The sequence below is a fragment of the Archocentrus centrarchus genome, chromosome 9 (assembly GCF_007364275.1).
Source record: "Archocentrus centrarchus isolate MPI-CPG fArcCen1 chromosome 9, fArcCen1, whole genome shotgun sequence".
NCBI classification, from domain to species: domain Eukaryota; kingdom Metazoa; phylum Chordata; class Actinopteri; order Cichliformes; family Cichlidae; genus Archocentrus; species Archocentrus centrarchus.
The window spans coordinates 19,912,048-19,928,090 of NC_044354.1; the positions used below are offsets into that span (position 1 = coordinate 19,912,048).

The 16,043-nt window shown below is 40.2% G+C and overlaps 2 protein-coding genes and 1 long non-coding RNA gene across 3 annotated transcripts; 2 read left to right on the top strand and 1 right to left on the bottom strand.

Moving 5' to 3' along the window:
* The first annotated feature begins 1,893 nt into the window (after nucleotides 1–1,893).
* On the top strand, nucleotides 1,894–7,693 carry tgoln2 (trans-golgi network protein 2). The gene is made up of 4 exons (XM_030737363.1): nucleotides 1,894–2,070; nucleotides 4,559–5,625; nucleotides 6,005–6,088; nucleotides 6,171–7,693. The coding sequence occupies exons 1-4, from the start codon at nucleotides 2,016–2,018 to the stop codon at nucleotides 6,174–6,176; spliced, it is 1,212 nt and encodes a 403-aa protein (XP_030593223.1). The 5' UTR covers nucleotides 1,894–2,015; the 3' UTR covers nucleotides 6,177–7,693.
* A 17-nt stretch (nucleotides 7,694–7,710) lies between these two features.
* LOC115785606 (dual specificity protein phosphatase 18) lies at nucleotides 7,711–9,379 on the bottom strand. The gene is made up of 2 exons (XM_030737364.1): nucleotides 8,278–9,379; nucleotides 7,711–7,751 (listed from the first exon to the last, which is right to left on the bottom strand). The coding sequence occupies exon 1, from the start codon at nucleotides 9,302–9,304 to the stop codon at nucleotides 8,759–8,761; it is 546 nt and encodes a 181-aa protein (XP_030593224.1). The 5' UTR covers nucleotides 9,305–9,379; the 3' UTR covers nucleotides 7,711–7,751; nucleotides 8,278–8,758.
* A 1,062-nt stretch (nucleotides 9,380–10,441) lies between these two features.
* LOC115786013 (uncharacterized) lies at nucleotides 10,442–15,300 on the top strand. The gene is made up of 3 exons (XR_004020391.1): nucleotides 10,442–10,902; nucleotides 11,354–11,836; nucleotides 12,380–15,300. It is a non-coding gene; the product is annotated as an uncharacterized LOC115786013 (long non-coding RNA).
* The last annotated feature ends 743 nt before the right edge of the window (nucleotides 15,301–16,043 follow it).

The window sequence follows — 16,043 nt, forward strand, 5'->3', positions numbered from 1 at the left end:
ACTTTAAAATGAAACTAGTCAAGTAAAGACAGAGCTGGCTCAAACACGCTTTTCTTTATTCACATTTGAGGACCTGCAGGCACATCCACATGTTCTGCTTTCTGTTTAAACAACAGCGATGCACAGCATACACAGCTCGCTGTGCCACAGGACATGAAAAAGTGCACTCTCCCTTAACCTATCATTAACACGTTATTATCATAACCCCGGCATCAAGGATGTTATAGTTAAATATAAGTAAAAAAGAACTAGGTGTGACCCCCCCCCCCCGCCCACCCACCCACCCACACACACACACACACACACACACACACACACACACACACACACACACACACACACACATTTAGTTAACTAACTGAATAAATAACTATAATAATATTTTGTATGGTGATTAGCACTGTTGCCTCACAGCAAGACGATCCTGGGTTTGACTTCCTGTGTGGAGCTTGCATACTCCGCCTGCGTGGGTTTTCTCCGGGTGCTCCAGCTTCATCCCACCGTCCAAAGACATGCATGGGGTTAGGTTAAGTGCTGATTCTATATTGGTGTAAGGTGTGAGTGTGAAAGGTTGTCTGCCCTGTGACAGTTTTCCAGGCTGTGCCCTCCCTCCCGGCCTGTGGCAGATGCGAGAGGCTCCAACCCCTCTGCGATGAGCGGAAGAAAGGTGGATAAATGGATATTTTCTTAATAAATAAATAAATAAAAATACGGAGGAGAATTCTTTAGTTTTAGTCGTTGCTAACACGGTCAAATTTATCTACACATTAAGCACACTGAGGTATTAGTGCACATGTTTAGTGACAGTGGGGTGTCCGCACCGGGGACAATAGGATCAAACCTTCAGGGACGCTCAACCCCGAGTCATCGTGTCATAATGAAACAAGACTAGTTATTAAAGTACTTTTAGTATCACGAGTTTTATGCCACAATATTTATTTATTTTTTTAAAGAAAACGTATAACGGAATACACTGCTTGCAAATGTTTTCAGCCCTTTATAACTCAAACCTCAATTCAGTTTGGTACAAATTACAATGTTTCTTTCAAAAGTGAACTAATTATTTGGATGGCCGATTGAGGTTGAGGAGAATCCACGTTTGCTAACAGTATAACATGTTGCCCATTTATGTAAAATCATTAATGAATAGAAAATATGAAAATAGAAGCTACTTTGGCCACACCTGCTGCCTGTCAACATAAGCGGTAACCTGGATGTTTTTCTTTTTAAAACAGATATCCATCTATGAAAAAAATGACATTTTCAGTAAGTCAGTGTCTCTTTAGCTTGCTAATGTTTCAGGTAGTATGTTTTACATCTGCAACCCTGATTTGTGTAATGAAATAACCTCGTCTTTTTTTACTGGCTGCTGAAGCGCAGTTAAAAATGGTCTGAACTCGCCAATCGTCCACACAGTTGCGTTTTTGAATTGTAATGCCTCATCTGAACGTGTCGAGCTTGCTCCTGATAAATACTCACAAGACTGAAAAAGAGTGACAGCGACTAAACTAGAGCTAAACAGTTTCAAATAAATAAATAAACTTAAATCAGGCAAACCCACTCTGATAATGAAATGAAACGAAATAATAATAAAGCACAATAAGAAAAAAATACAAAAGTATAATCATTTTGTGCAGCACTACTATAAATGGGCCTTCTGTGTCTGTACACGACACACTGCAGCTCGAGCTGTGACTGTAACTCATGTGCTGCGCTGGGCAGCTGAAGTGATAAAACTGCGCAATAAGAAGATCGTGAAGTTCTGTCTTTGCTGCGGAAAATCCGATGAAACGGCGCTCCTCACTCCACTGTCAACACCTCCCTGTTATGAAAGGCCCGAACCTCTAGGTGGCAGCAAACCTCACTCCTGTGTTTACAAAAGAAAAAAAAAAGAGGGCAGCTTGTACACGGAAGCAGGAACCGGACCTCTCAGAGCTTGTGAAACCTGTCGAGACTGCTGAAATTAGACGGATTTGGGTCGCGTTTCGGTGGAGTGTGTGGACACGGCCGGCACGATGAGGACGACTTTGTTGCTGCTCGCAGTATTTCTGTGTTTCAGCTCGGTCATAGGTGAGTGGAGTTGTGTATCTTGTTTTTGTTTTGTTTTTTTGGCTTATAGGCCTGCACTGTTTGAGAAATGGTAGTCTCCTCCATAATCCCTGCTCGTTAAAATGACCGACGTTATATTACAAAACAACACTTGTTGTTTTTTTTTTTAAAAATTGGATTGGATGTAAGTTATATAAATTCATGGTAACCTTTAACAGATTAGAGTGGAAAATGACTTTGAACCGATGTAAAACAAGGTGATTTTGACTTGGACGTTATGAATCATACTGCCCTGCAACAATATAAACATTTTAATGTTTTATTTGACGGAGAGGATTGTTTACTTTGTTTTGGGGAGGGGTGGAGGGTGGGAACGACATCATGCTGTTTATTGAGTAATTTCAATAATCCCCTCTTCCTCCTCTTTAGAAGTAGAACCAGTTTCACTAGAACCAGCTCACTCTCTCTCTCTCTCTCTGTCTCAGTGCTATATGAACAGAGTTTCCTCTTCTTAGGATACTGGGGGAGATTTCACTCATTCGTTCAGTTTATTTTTCCTTCACTCGCCTTATTTTTGCGATGAAATGAACTTATAGCGATGCCTTGCAGGGAAATACGTGCATAAACTGCACTATAATGTACATATCTGTGCTAATAAGATCTGCTCTTATGTGAATATGGATTCATACACAACTTTTCACTCTAATCTGGCACTATATCTCCCAACTAGAGCCCAACAGATACAGGATTTTTAAGAGCGATACCACTGATACTGATATTTGGTAGTTTTAAAATGCTAGTATTGTGATATATCGACCCCTTTGAGACACATGAAGCATAAACAGATGTACAAACATTTTGTTTTGTGTAGTTATTTCACACTCTGACTGACTGCGGATTTACGCTTCAGGGGGAAATCTGCACCATAACCCACGTAAACCTGACATGCACCTCCCTAGAAATTAGATACACATTGGGCTGATGCAGTCGAAAAATGATTGTGACTGGCCTGTTCAACACTGTGATTGCTCCTGTGCATTTCTTGTTTCTTTTTCACTGGAGTTTTTGAATTTATTATTGAGAGAATAACAATCATTGTCTCAATATGAGGAATAATAATGTAAGGCCTCAAAAATGTCATTAAATTCCTGGAGGGAGACTGCTGAAACTGTCGGAATAAACGTTAGGGATTGTACAAAAAAAAAATTGGAAAATCTTGAGGGGCAGATATGTTTGTGCCCCCTGAAAAAAATTGACTGCAACAAAGAGCGAAGCGTGAGGAGCGAGGACCCAGGAGGGACAAAAGTCCCAGTATTTTATTTCTGGCTGGCACAGCATGTAAAACACCAGGAGACGACTACACAGTAATTAACATATAATGCACCTGCACAAGCATAAATGCCGGCAATGATGTTGGCTACACGTAGGTTACATCGTAGGCTCTACAAAGATAATTGCATAAGTCTAAATCAGGCCTGACACTGCTCAAATCAGCTGGTTGTTGTGTTTGTGGTACCTGTTGTCAACAGGGAAGTTGTATAACTGTATAACATCTACACTCATGGCATGATTGAAGGGTGTTTCCACCTTCTCTTCTCTTCTTTACTTTTTTTTTTTTTTTTTTTTAGATCATGGTTGGCAAATAGCCAATATTGGCCAAAATATCAGCCCACCAATAAACCGGTCTGGCAAACCTGGAAACTGTTAGACAATCAGTTCTTCATTGGGATATTAAGACAATAGACATAACTAGTCGATTTTGTAGTCCCCCTAACATTTTTTTTTTAATTTCACATTACTAAGGCCAGCTTACATGGTGTAACCCAGTGACCTTTTGCTTTGCATGGTTGGTAATCCAGCCTTGGTAACTGGTGTATAAGTACTATAGTAGTAGGCCTACATGGTATGTCACATATGTAACAAATACCCTCACAGTTTCAGTGTTAACTCACACACCTATGCTATGTCTTTATTCAATATCTGGACTATTTTGTTGATGCTGTCAGAGAGTGTGAAGGTATCATCAGATAGAGGTGAGAATTTTAAAAGTGCTTTAAAAAGGAGGATGGTTGTGTAACAGTGTAGAGTGGGCTATTTTTAAGGTGCTGTTAAAGTAAAGTCTCCACTGTCTTCTTTTGGTCTTTTATGTTATCTTTTTCATGGCATACATGATTTAATAATTTAATCAAGTAATCCCATTTAATGTAATTATTTGGAGGAAGCTGACAAGAAAAGGAGAGCAAATGAGGCAGAGAAGGTGGGTGGAAGAGATAAACAGATCAACTAATATTCAAGTGTTTGCACTGGAAGAAAAAAAGAGTCACGAGGGCAAAAAAGCAGATACAGAACCAGCAAAAAGTTTGGACACACTCATCCATTCATATGGGTCCTTGCTGGTCCTGTATGCATTCAGTATGCGTGCAGTAAATCATTACAGTTAACACATTTAACATTAGATGGCATTATATTCTGTGTTATAATATTGATGCTGTTACTTTCTTATTTATAGGGAGTGAAAAAAAGAAGCTGGATCCAATTCCAGAAGAGCCGGGGGAAACTGGACAGTCAAAGGCAAAGAAGGAAGATCTGAAAGATGAAATAAACGAGCCAGCTCAGGAAACTGCTAATCCAGCACAAAGTGAAAATAATACTGATAGCAGTGAAAACCCCACTGTGCCCAGTAATCAAACTGAAAAGAAAGATGAGGTGCCCAACCAGTCAAATAAGCATACCAACGAAGAGAACCCTGTAGATGCAAAGACAACTGACAAAAAAAAATCAGAAGACAAAAATTCTGAAGAAGAAACTTCCGTAAAGGTTGCAGAATCAGAAGTAAAAAGCACCACAGAGCCATCTGGAAGTAAAGGTAACAGTGAAAATCACAATCCCAATACGCCAGTTAAGCATCAAACGGAAAAGAAAGATGAGGTGCCCAACCAGTCAAATAAGCATACCAACGAAGAGAACCCTGGAGATGGAAAGACAACTGACAAAAAAAAATCAGAAGACAAAGGTTCTGAAGAAGAAACTTCCGTAAAGGTTGCAGAATCAGAAGTAAAAAGCACCACAGAGCCATCTGGAAGTAAAGGTAACAGTGAAAATCACAATCCCAATATGCCAGTTAAGCATCAAACTGAAAAGAAAGATGAGGTGCCCAACCAGTCAAATAAGCATACCAACGAAGAGAACCCTGTAGATGGAAAGACAACTGACAAAAAAAAATCAGAAGACAAAGATTCTGAAGAAGAAACTTCCGTAAAGGTTGCAGAATCAGAAGTAAAAAGCACCACAGAGATGGAGGATGGCACTAGGGAGGAAGATGGTGGAGAGTATACCAATACCGCAGACAACAGTGAGGAAGCACCAGGCCTAGAAAATGACAAAGAGGATCCAGAGAAAGTAAAGGAAGGTGGGGACAATGAAAAGTCAGAGCAGACCAGAAAAACAGGAGGGAGCTCTCAGTACGACCTATTACCAACAACGGAAAACACGGAAAGCAGTCATTTCTTCGCCTACCTTGTTTTCACAGCTGTGCTGGTGGCAGGGCTCTATATCACTTACCACAACAAACGCAAGGTACTTCTGCAGTTAGTCAGACTGCTCCTATGACCCACATCTTGTAACACCCCCCCCCCCCCCCCCCCACACACACACACACACACACACACACACTCTTACACAGTCATACTCATTCTTGCCACAGCATATAAAGATCTTTTTTTTTTTTTACTTAAAATTCAGAGCATGTGTTCTTATGCAGATGTTTGTTTTTCAGTGTTGGCATTGGATTATTGTTTAATCTATCATGAACTGAACTTTGAGCCCAACAGTGCAGAAATATTTTTTTCATTTGTAACCCGGGCTAGCTTAATCAAATCTATATTTCTTTGTGTCGATCAGGCTTCTTACAGCAGACTAAACCAATCTTGTCTGTTTATATTTTTTTCATCTCCAGATAATTGCCTTTGTTTTGGAGGGAAAGCGAGCCAGAGCCGCACGTCGGCCTAAGTCCACAGAATACCGGAAGCTGGAACAGTGTGTAAGTGGCTCGTATAAAGAAATAACTACCCCGCAGTTCTTCATGAAATATTGTGACTTTTGAATTTGTTGTTTTCTTTCAGATTTGATCTCAAGCCACTTCCTGGAGCAGCTGTTGGAGTGCGGATGCTGGTGTTGGATAGATTAAATGGACTTTCTTTCTATTTTGTACCTTTTTAGATGTTTATTGCATGACTATGCAGATACTATTTGCCTTATTGAGAGAGTGGGTGAAATGCAATGAAGGTAGAGCAGGCATGCTGCACTTGTGTCATTATTCCACTTGTAGTTTGGCCTGGCAAAGGTCCTGACTCAGGATGTTGAAGTAGCAAATTAGCTGTTTAGATTCTAGCCTTACTCCTCTGGTGCGTTAGAGTTTGCACCGGGTACCTAAATAAGCCATCTGAATCTTTGTGAAATACTAACAACCTTAATCCAAAAGGAGGTAATGCCACATTCAGGCTTAAATATGCCTGTTTGGATTTTTTTTGTTTTCCAAGAGTTAAATGGCTGAAGACAAAACACTTCTCTCATATCTGCATGTTAAATATAGCCACAGCCGAGCATAACTAGTCAGTGTGTTGTAAATTGGGTAAACAGTGTTTTAAAGCTGTTTCCTGTATATTACTGCGCTACCAGGCTTGTTGATAGCGGTTACTCCTTATAAATAAGCATTCACTCTATGTGGACAGCAGCCATATTATATTACAAAGTAAATGGTAGAAAAAAAACCACAAAATGATTATAGAACATGAACTGATATTAACCAATTTTTTTTAACCAAATTAATTTCTTCTATCATATTTTTGTGTAAGACTTTCCGAAGGGGGCATTCACATGAATTTTCTTGTTTTTGTTTCTTATAAATTAATTTATTGCAACAATAAATGCATTATTGTTACACTGTTTCTTGCCCACACTAAGTGAAGCTAAGCTGGCTGTAGGTTACTGTTTAGGTGCGGATATGAAAGTGGGATCAGTTTTGTCATAAAGTAAGCAACTGCTCCTTTAAAAACCACTTGATTTCAAACTTCTCTTAGGCTGCTGGGTGCGCATGTTAGTCTGTTATTTTAGGCTGGATGTCACGATGACCTGTCTTTGGCGAAAGTGGTGTTAAATGATCTGAAACAATATCTCATCATGTCTGTGGTTTAGAAGAATATTTTTTATGTTGTACCACTCGATGTGTATCTCGGGGATGACCACTAATCATAAAGATTTCATAACTCCTCTGTCACAGCTGCGTGCTTGTGTTCAGATATGACAGGCTCGTGCCAAGTTGTGAATGATTTTACTGTGATTCATTGTGTCGCTCTGGTGTAGGTGGTGGGCATGTAAAGCTAATAGTGTAAGAAATGCCAACCCCATATTATGTTATGAAAATATATTTTTTATCAAAGAATCTACAGAGAAATTTTAGCCTTTTTAATAATCTGTAGCACCAGAAAACATCACGGCTATGTAGCTAAATGAAATCTTTATTTTTGCTAGGAATGTCTGTCCACAGAGATGTCCTGCTGTCATTAAAAATGCTTTCTTGCTCGTTAGTGTGAGAGGCGAGCCAGCAGAGTCGTGTGCTCGTTGGCAAATAAATGCTTTTTGTGCTGTTTGTCTCAATTGAGTTGGACTTCTCAACGGCCTTCAGCGTCACGACGACCCGGGGCCTAACATAAGCAGAAGTAAAAAGGACCAAAGCAACAATGTTAATTTTTTTTTTTAAAGTCCTGCATTCACAATGCTGCAAACCTGTTAACAGCATTTTTATTAAAAAGGCAAATGTAATGCACTTAAAAAAAAATACATTGAGTTTACAGGAGTCTGGACATTTTTAAGGGTCATTCAGTGAACAATCAGCCACCTGTGAATCTCAGGACCAACTGATTATACTGAACTTCAGTATATTCGTTGAATATTTTTTTCCCTTTATTATGAATATTTACACACTTGCAAGCCCTCAATGTACACAGGGGAGGACAAATCTAACATTCTTCCTGGCATTTTTGACCCTTTGCAACTTTGTGTGATGGCCATGTGATTTTTTTTCAGGGCTGAAAAGCATTCAGGCTCTATTATAAACCTCAGCCGAATCCATTTCAAATCAGTGTTACATTCTAAAGCCAAAACATTTTTAGATATTGGATCAATTTAATGGCTGTGATACAGAATCACAGAAACACTGATGGATATAACCTGGATATTTTAGCTGATTTTCTGATGAGTCACTGCATTTTGGGTAAACCTCATGGGGCTGGTAGCTTCCCAAATAAGTTACAGCATGAAAGAGTTTAGGTGAGTTGGATTTAGTCACATCAAACAGGAGCTCACCACACACCAAACTCCCCTTCACTTAAAGTGCTCTGGTAAATGTTTCTCCTCCTGGATGTGTGAGCACTTTACAGAATGATGCAGTTTCATGTCTGAAAACAGCTTCAAAAATCTTGCTTAACCAGAAAAAAAAGAGGGGGAAAGAGGTGGGGGTCCAGTACAGTAGATTACTGTTACTTTCTACCACCACCCACTATAATGGGCGCCCGGAGGGAAACACATTAATTCTTTTTATGCTTCCTTTCATGACTACACAGAATTTTATAGTTAGTGCCAATCCACACCATTGTGAAATAATGTCCCAGTTTCCCACCACACACAAAGAAGTGCTTTTGTTTTTTTTTCTTCATAGTGGCATCATATTCCTGGCCTCCTCTTCATAAATGTCAGGTATCTCTCCCATGGAAGAGGACACCATGTGGACAGAGTTGCAACCACGAAGCTCCTTCTCATACTGGACGAGCTGCTTCCAGAACCCATTATTCGGCCTCGCAACCGGACGACAGGTCCTCACCCAGCCGTGGGCCTCCAGGAGAGTCACGCCGCGGTGCTTCATTAGATAAGCCATGCACAGGGCGGCGGAGCGGCTCACGCCGGCGTTGCAGTGCAGCAGCGTGCGGCCGCTGCGCTCCGCAGTGATCTGGACTTTATCTGCCACCTCGTCAAAGTGATCGCTGAGACGAGACCCCGGGGTGTCAGAGACCGGAATGTGGATGTACTCCACCCCTGGAGGGGGAGTGCTGCTGCTCTTTTTCTCAGTAACGTTGATGATGCAGGTTATCCCACTGCCAGTCACCTGGGAGGGATCATTAGCTGCTCTCACGTTACTGAGATAAAGACAGTCGGTGACTCGGCACAAGCCAGAGAGAGCTGATGGAGCTGGTTGATGCATGAATCACGCGAGATTCAGTAATGTTTCACAGTTCGTTCATTTCCACGCTACAAATGGAGCCAGCACTGAGGGTGGCTGGGGTTGCTACATACAGCGGTATGGCAAGTCAGGAAGGCCAAATCTCTGTGAGCGCCCAAGCTGGCGCCTCCAGCTGGATGGGGGTGGGTTTTTTTTAAAAACCATCTCCAGCCATCCATTTATACAGACAGCTGTGCAATAAATTTAGTGTGGGGGTCGGATCATAATTAAAATAGCCTAGATTGTGAAACAATATAAAATTTTAATGACTTTTAAATAGTAATTTTTTTTGTAATTTATTTTGAATAGACCACATTAGGGGGAGTTTATTAGGAAATTTCCTGAATCTTGCTTTCTGTTGGGTCTCTCAGACTAATCTTCATGCCTCAGTAGTGGAAGCTCAGCTGAACTGAGATCAGCTGATTGACTCAGCCACTCATAGAAGAATAGTTGGAGGTGTCAATCCAGAAAAGCAGCATTTTCTTTAGTCAGCATTTCAGTGTTGCATAAATTTTTGGCTTTCCAGGTGATTTGTACAAGTGTTTTTCCAGTTTTTCTGAGTGCAGGTAAATGCACCTAGTTGATTAGTTGCTACGAAATAATGATGCCCATTATTATTTCTACTTGAGAGGCTAATTTAAGTTAAGTTGGTGGCACTTTCTCATTCATCTCTGAGTAATCTGAGTTCTTTTGTTCATTAACTGTGAGTGTTATCACAGGTGCTCAAGAAGTATTTAGTACAAATAAGTGGCCGCTTATTTTTAAAGAGCTGTTCATTTTTGCATACATTTACTCACATTAAAACCAAGACTTGGTACTTCAGTTGAATTTCCATTATTTGAAATAGAATGTGTTGAATCACAGATCCAAGAAGATAAGAAAATATTAAGTCTACTATCCAAATACAAATTTTCCGGACTGAGAATGAAAAGCAGAAAAAAGAAGAGGTGTGAGATTATGCGTGTGCACATATAAAAACTAGCTAACGATGAAGAAATATCAACCATTAGTGAGCAGGATTACAGCACATCACTGTAGTGAGCCTTGATTTGAGGTGGTTACATGCAGGCCTTGCTGGTGGCGCCTGCAGGCAGTCCTCCGTTGCCCAGGAAACACAGATGGTGGATGAAGGGGGCGCATACAAAAGACCATAAACCTGTGGCAGCAGCTGGAGACCGAGACCGGTGATTAATTCAGGTCTGCGCGCTGAGTGAAAGAAGTTACTGTTCTCATTAATACCCTCAGTTCATCTTCTTTGTCCTGCGGCTTCCGTCTCCACTTTATCCTGTTTTCCGTGGACTGGAGTCCCGTCAGTGCGCAGCTGTTGTTGGCACTCCCACATCTGCTTCTTTCAGCTCGGCAGCCATATAGAGAGGACGCCCAGCCGCGGTTCATGTTACTGCGCTGCGACTCGGTCCAACCAGCCTTTCAGTACAAGCGCAATCACTGCGCGCACACACACGACGCCCGTTTTGCCGGCTGATCAGCACGGCAGAAGACGGAGAAAGGAAAAAGACGAAGAAGCAGCGATCTTTTCGTATCGTTTGGTGACAGGTGCATGTGGAACCCGGAGAACACTGGTAGGGAAAAAGATCATTTATTTCCAATAATTCTGCTCATCTTTAACACCCCCCAACCCCAATCTGACCCAATCCTTTAATTACATATATGTTTTTTTTAAGATAAACATTTCCTTTAATTCCCGCAGTTGAGGGCCTAGAGTCTAGAGAATATCTTTTCCTAATCCAGTAATCTTGTAGTAAAAAAAAAAATCTATTTCTTGTGGCTATTTTTAGTCTCCCTGCTACACATATACAGCAGTATATAACCTACCCTACACGCCTTTAATCTGCAGAGCACAAGCTGCACTATTTTTACACTGATCTGCCAACAGCAATGTCAAAAGCTCCCAGCCTTAACTGTGATCTTCTATAGTCTGTTGATAAATATATGGTAAGGTATGCTGTGCATTACAAAACCTGCAAATCAGAAAATACATACACGTTTAACTGTATGGTTTTTGCCTTTCAGGTACCCCTGTGGATTCATCTACAGCGCTGCAGACGCAGACACAGGAGGCTGGGAGGATCCAGAAGGGAACCAACAACAGGACAGGTTATGTGTACAGACCGGATTGTCTTTATTAAAATCTCGAGGGAGGTTAATTTTCAGGTCACATGGAAAATTTAATAGCCTTACCCAGTCATTTAGATAACTGATATTAATGACGCCTATCTTGAGTGACTCATCTTTTCACAGTGGGGGTATTTCAGTCCAACTTGTCTCAGCAGTAAAAGCAGTAAAAAAGAAACAAAAAAAAGATGAAAGAACAGCCAATACCTGGGGGATCTTGTGAGGACAGTTGGGTTGCGTCCCACTTTTTCTGCTGCTTTGTGTTGTGTGCTCCTCTCCAGTTACATGGATGGAAAAAGCAGATTGGGGGGGCTTGACAGGACCTCATTGTACTCCCAGTGGCTTCGCTCCATTGCCCTCTGCTGCGCTGCATATGGACTGGTACGAGATCTACCTGCAGATTTATACCACTGTGACTTTTATTCCCCCATATTCCCTTTTATGCTCTGCACAGTGACTTCTTATATAAGTGTCGATGAATATAAAATGCCGAGCCAGTTTTTATGGACTCAGTCATGCTTTTGCCCACATACAGTGTGTGTGTCCTTGTGTATTTGTGTTAAGCCTCTGCGCTGGCAGAGAGGACAGATAAATGAGGAACAGATAGAATATATATATATATATATATATATATATATACATATATACATATATATATTTCACTATATGCTACTTTTCCTAGGATTATGTTTAAGAAAAGATACAAAGCACAAAGAGGAGATCATGTGACCAAATCAGATTAGCATAATCTGCCTCACAGATGAATTTATTCAAGATTTTTTGTGAAAAAAGGAAATATTTTCATGTTTGCCAAACCAGGACAAAAAATACATCTTTAAAATCATATAATGCCATCATTCATTATATCCACATTATACTATACTCCACTTTAATATACTAATTTCCTTTATTGTTCTCTTGCAGTGACTGCTGCATGGTGCCATTTCCACTGTCCCGTACCTTCAGAAGAGAGGATCCGTGTTCCAGTGTTTTCCTACTAAGACATGACTTCTGCTGCTTTTGCAAATCAGTGAAAAGAGTTAAAATTTTAGTTGTTGCTTCATAGTCATCATCATCGTGCTAAGTTTTAGCAGGGCGCTATTTTACAGGTGGCGTTCAGAATAATTTGCTGCACTGTTTTTTTTGTTGTTGTTTTCCTCTCAAATGCATTTTCCCTGTAAGTAATAAGCTCATCCTCTCCCTGATCAAAAACACTGATTCTGTAGCCATCGACCTTCACTCATGCTTGTTTCCTTTAGCTGCAGTGTGCAGTGACCTCTTTGTTGGTCTTTCTAGCAGTCTGAAGGTTTCTCCCTGTATAAGACACTTCACTACAAGGCTTCCCTTTGTGTCTCTTCATAGCTGGAATACATCTATGACAGATTCATTCTATTGCAAAGCTCTGATATTTTAAGAAAAAGCTGCTAAAGTGTGTGAAAATGACAAGTTTCCTCACATCACAGCAACAGTGTGCCATTCACACAGTGTGTTTTTGTTTGTGTGGAAGCCTCTAAAGTGGAATCTCGTGTGCGCGCGCGTGTGTTAAGGGGTGTCTACGTGAGTGCATGTGTTTCTTTGCATGTACCCTACATGTATGTCTGCATGTGTCTCATCTCAGTCTAACAAAATGTATTTGTAATGGGCCTGAAGCTGTAAGCTGCTTTAAGGTGCTTTTTTCCCCACAGCTGCACACTCAGTAATAGGTCTATATTCTTTTAGCCACTGGATGTACCAGATAAGGGATAAAACAACATTTACAAATGGTTTTTAGCATTTGTTACAACCTCATTGAAGTACCAGTTACTATAGTGATTTAGATCACAAGGATGCCATTGGAAATTAATGGTCTGTAGTTTTCTAAATGATGCCCGCTGGCATTAATTAAGCCATCCTGATGCCTGCGGTCCTATCATTTCACACTGAAGCCAATTACAGCAAATGCTAATAATTATGTGTAAATAGATTTTTACCCACATCTGGGTTGTACTAACAGTATCTCACTAATATCTAACAGTACTAATATATGTGCTAACAGCTGGAGGATTACTAACCTGTACTGAGAATGCTGTTGGCTGGCATTTCTAACCCTGACTTCACTAACCCTCTGCTTTCTGCCCGCAGTCTGATGTGCATACTCCCTTTGCATGATCTTGCATCCCTTCTTTTAGATATTTAGGTAAATCATTAAAATTAGTGAAAAAAGGCGCACCAAGCATGTCAAGAAGGGTTTTGGGACTCAAGAAGGGAAAATAAAAATGATTAAGGTCAAGGTGAAGAGAAGAGCAGGAACAGCTGCTGATATTAAACTGGGTTGACCACACACTCGAGAACAATTATTACAAAAGCGATTGCGATCTGATTCCAAGCTCGCACACGTCGCAGGTTAAATTCACATCTTTCGAGATCAGTCTTTATGTCTGCATGTGCTCTGTGTGGTCAACCTGCAGGTGAGTGTCTGGCTTGATGTCGCCGCAGACAGTACTATCAGACAGAAGCCAAGCAAGCCTCGGCTCCAGTGCTAACTCCTTATTGGTGCTACTAACTAACAGTGGTGAGGCTGTAATAGTGTGTGCTTTTTTTTTTTTTTTTTAAGCACAGGACAGACCTACTACCAGCGACTGTCAGTCACCCTTGTAAAGAAGCAAGAGAGTTTTGTCTCCTAAATTAACAGTCACTAACCCAAAGAAGAGCTTTGAATAGCTCTCTTCAAACTAACAAACTAACCTACTAATGAACACATAACCAAACAAAAACTAACCACAATCAGTAACTTTGGTCTTAGTGGCGGAATCGTTGAAGTGCCCCAAAATCGAGGCGCTGCATCACTTACTGGATGTACTAACAGAATGAAGTTCAACAACGTGCTTGAATGTGTGAGAGGGAGAGATGAGTGTGTGTGTGTGTGTTCATACGGGGGGGGGGGTGTATTTGTGTGGAAATGTAAGCAAGTTGCAAACTGGCTGTGAGCACTGGAATTTGTGATCATATTCAATAATTTAGCATGCCAGTGCAGATCTATCTCCGAATACTCTTGCAGCCTAGGTGAGCACCAGGATATAAATATTATAATCCTCGAACCTCTCAATTTATATACTGTGTGAAAGTCTCACAAATGTCAAGAAAATGTCATTAAATGTGCTCAGCTATTTACGTATTTGAATGTTAATTTACGTTAATTAATGGTTACATTGATATAAATCATGTTTTGAAAAAAAAACAGGCAAAATATTGGAACAACAGAAGGTGTAGCAACACGGTGTCTAAGAAGATGTGTTAATAAATAAAAAACATAGCTTGATAGTTATTGTATTGTTTATGAGCAGCAAAATTATAAATTAATAATGTTTACTGTTTGGTTAATGAACATTTTCAGAATGTTTTTTGTAAAATTGCAACTTCTGTCTCTAAAACTGTTTATATATATATATAGTTAATAAATATATTGCCGGGGATCTGTCACAAGGCCTGTGCACCCGGAGCCCGTGTTTCCTGTCCTGTTTAGTCCTGTTTTCACTCGCTGTGCAAGCAACAAACCTCTCACAAGATTAACAGCGCACGCTGAAAGATGACACTCAAAGTTACACAGTCCTTTAAAATGTGAAGGCAAGAGGTCCACGTGAGGGGTGAGAGCAGTCTCACTGATGCTGCAGCAGGTGGGCCACGCCACCAGCAGACATGACCGAATGTGGACAAACTCAGTGATCAGTAATTAAATACACGCAACACTATAACATCAGAATATTATTGGTATTGTCTCAACAGCTATAATGCAATATGTGATATAATGTATAACTCATAAGTTACACAATCTAGTGGCAAAATAATGTAAACAACCAGCATTACTGGTGGTCTGGGCCGTTATTGTTGTTTCAGTAGTGACAGTAAAATTACTGCTTGCTAAAGTTTAACGATTCATTCACAATTAACAATAAATAAACATAAATAATACTCACATGTATGTTCTGTAAATACCTATGTATTTTGTATTTGTGTCTCAGAACTGCTTGTGTATATAAAAGGATTTGATGAAGGTGAGACGATGAAGGCCTGCTCGTTTTGAAATGCTTCCACTTTTATAACATTTTATAGCAACAAAAACAAGTTATTAACCATTAAAACATCATTAATGACAGAGAGGTGGCGGGAAGAGAAGTGATGAAAGTTTGAATCATTAAACGTATTTAAGTATTATGCATGTTTATAGCTGATACAATCAGATCACCACGTGTGTCCTCTGAATTCATACATATAAACTGTCTGTGTTCATGGATGCAAATGTACAGCAGGGGGCAGCAACACATCAGGTTGGAGGATTTTTTGTTTTTTACAACAGGTTTACTGGGTGCTCTGCTTATATTTATGGCAAGTGGACACTTTTTTGTGATGGTGCAATGTTTCAGACTATTTTGATGATGCTCCACATATTTACAGTAGGCCTGGTTAAAACACTGCATTTACGATTTCACAGTTAAAGCAAAATGTTAGCGATGTTAGTGGTAACATGAGGAGATTTGAATGTATTACTGTAAATGTGACTTTTCTTGTACAAAGAAACACTGTATGGAGACACTGTATGCATTAGGTCCAA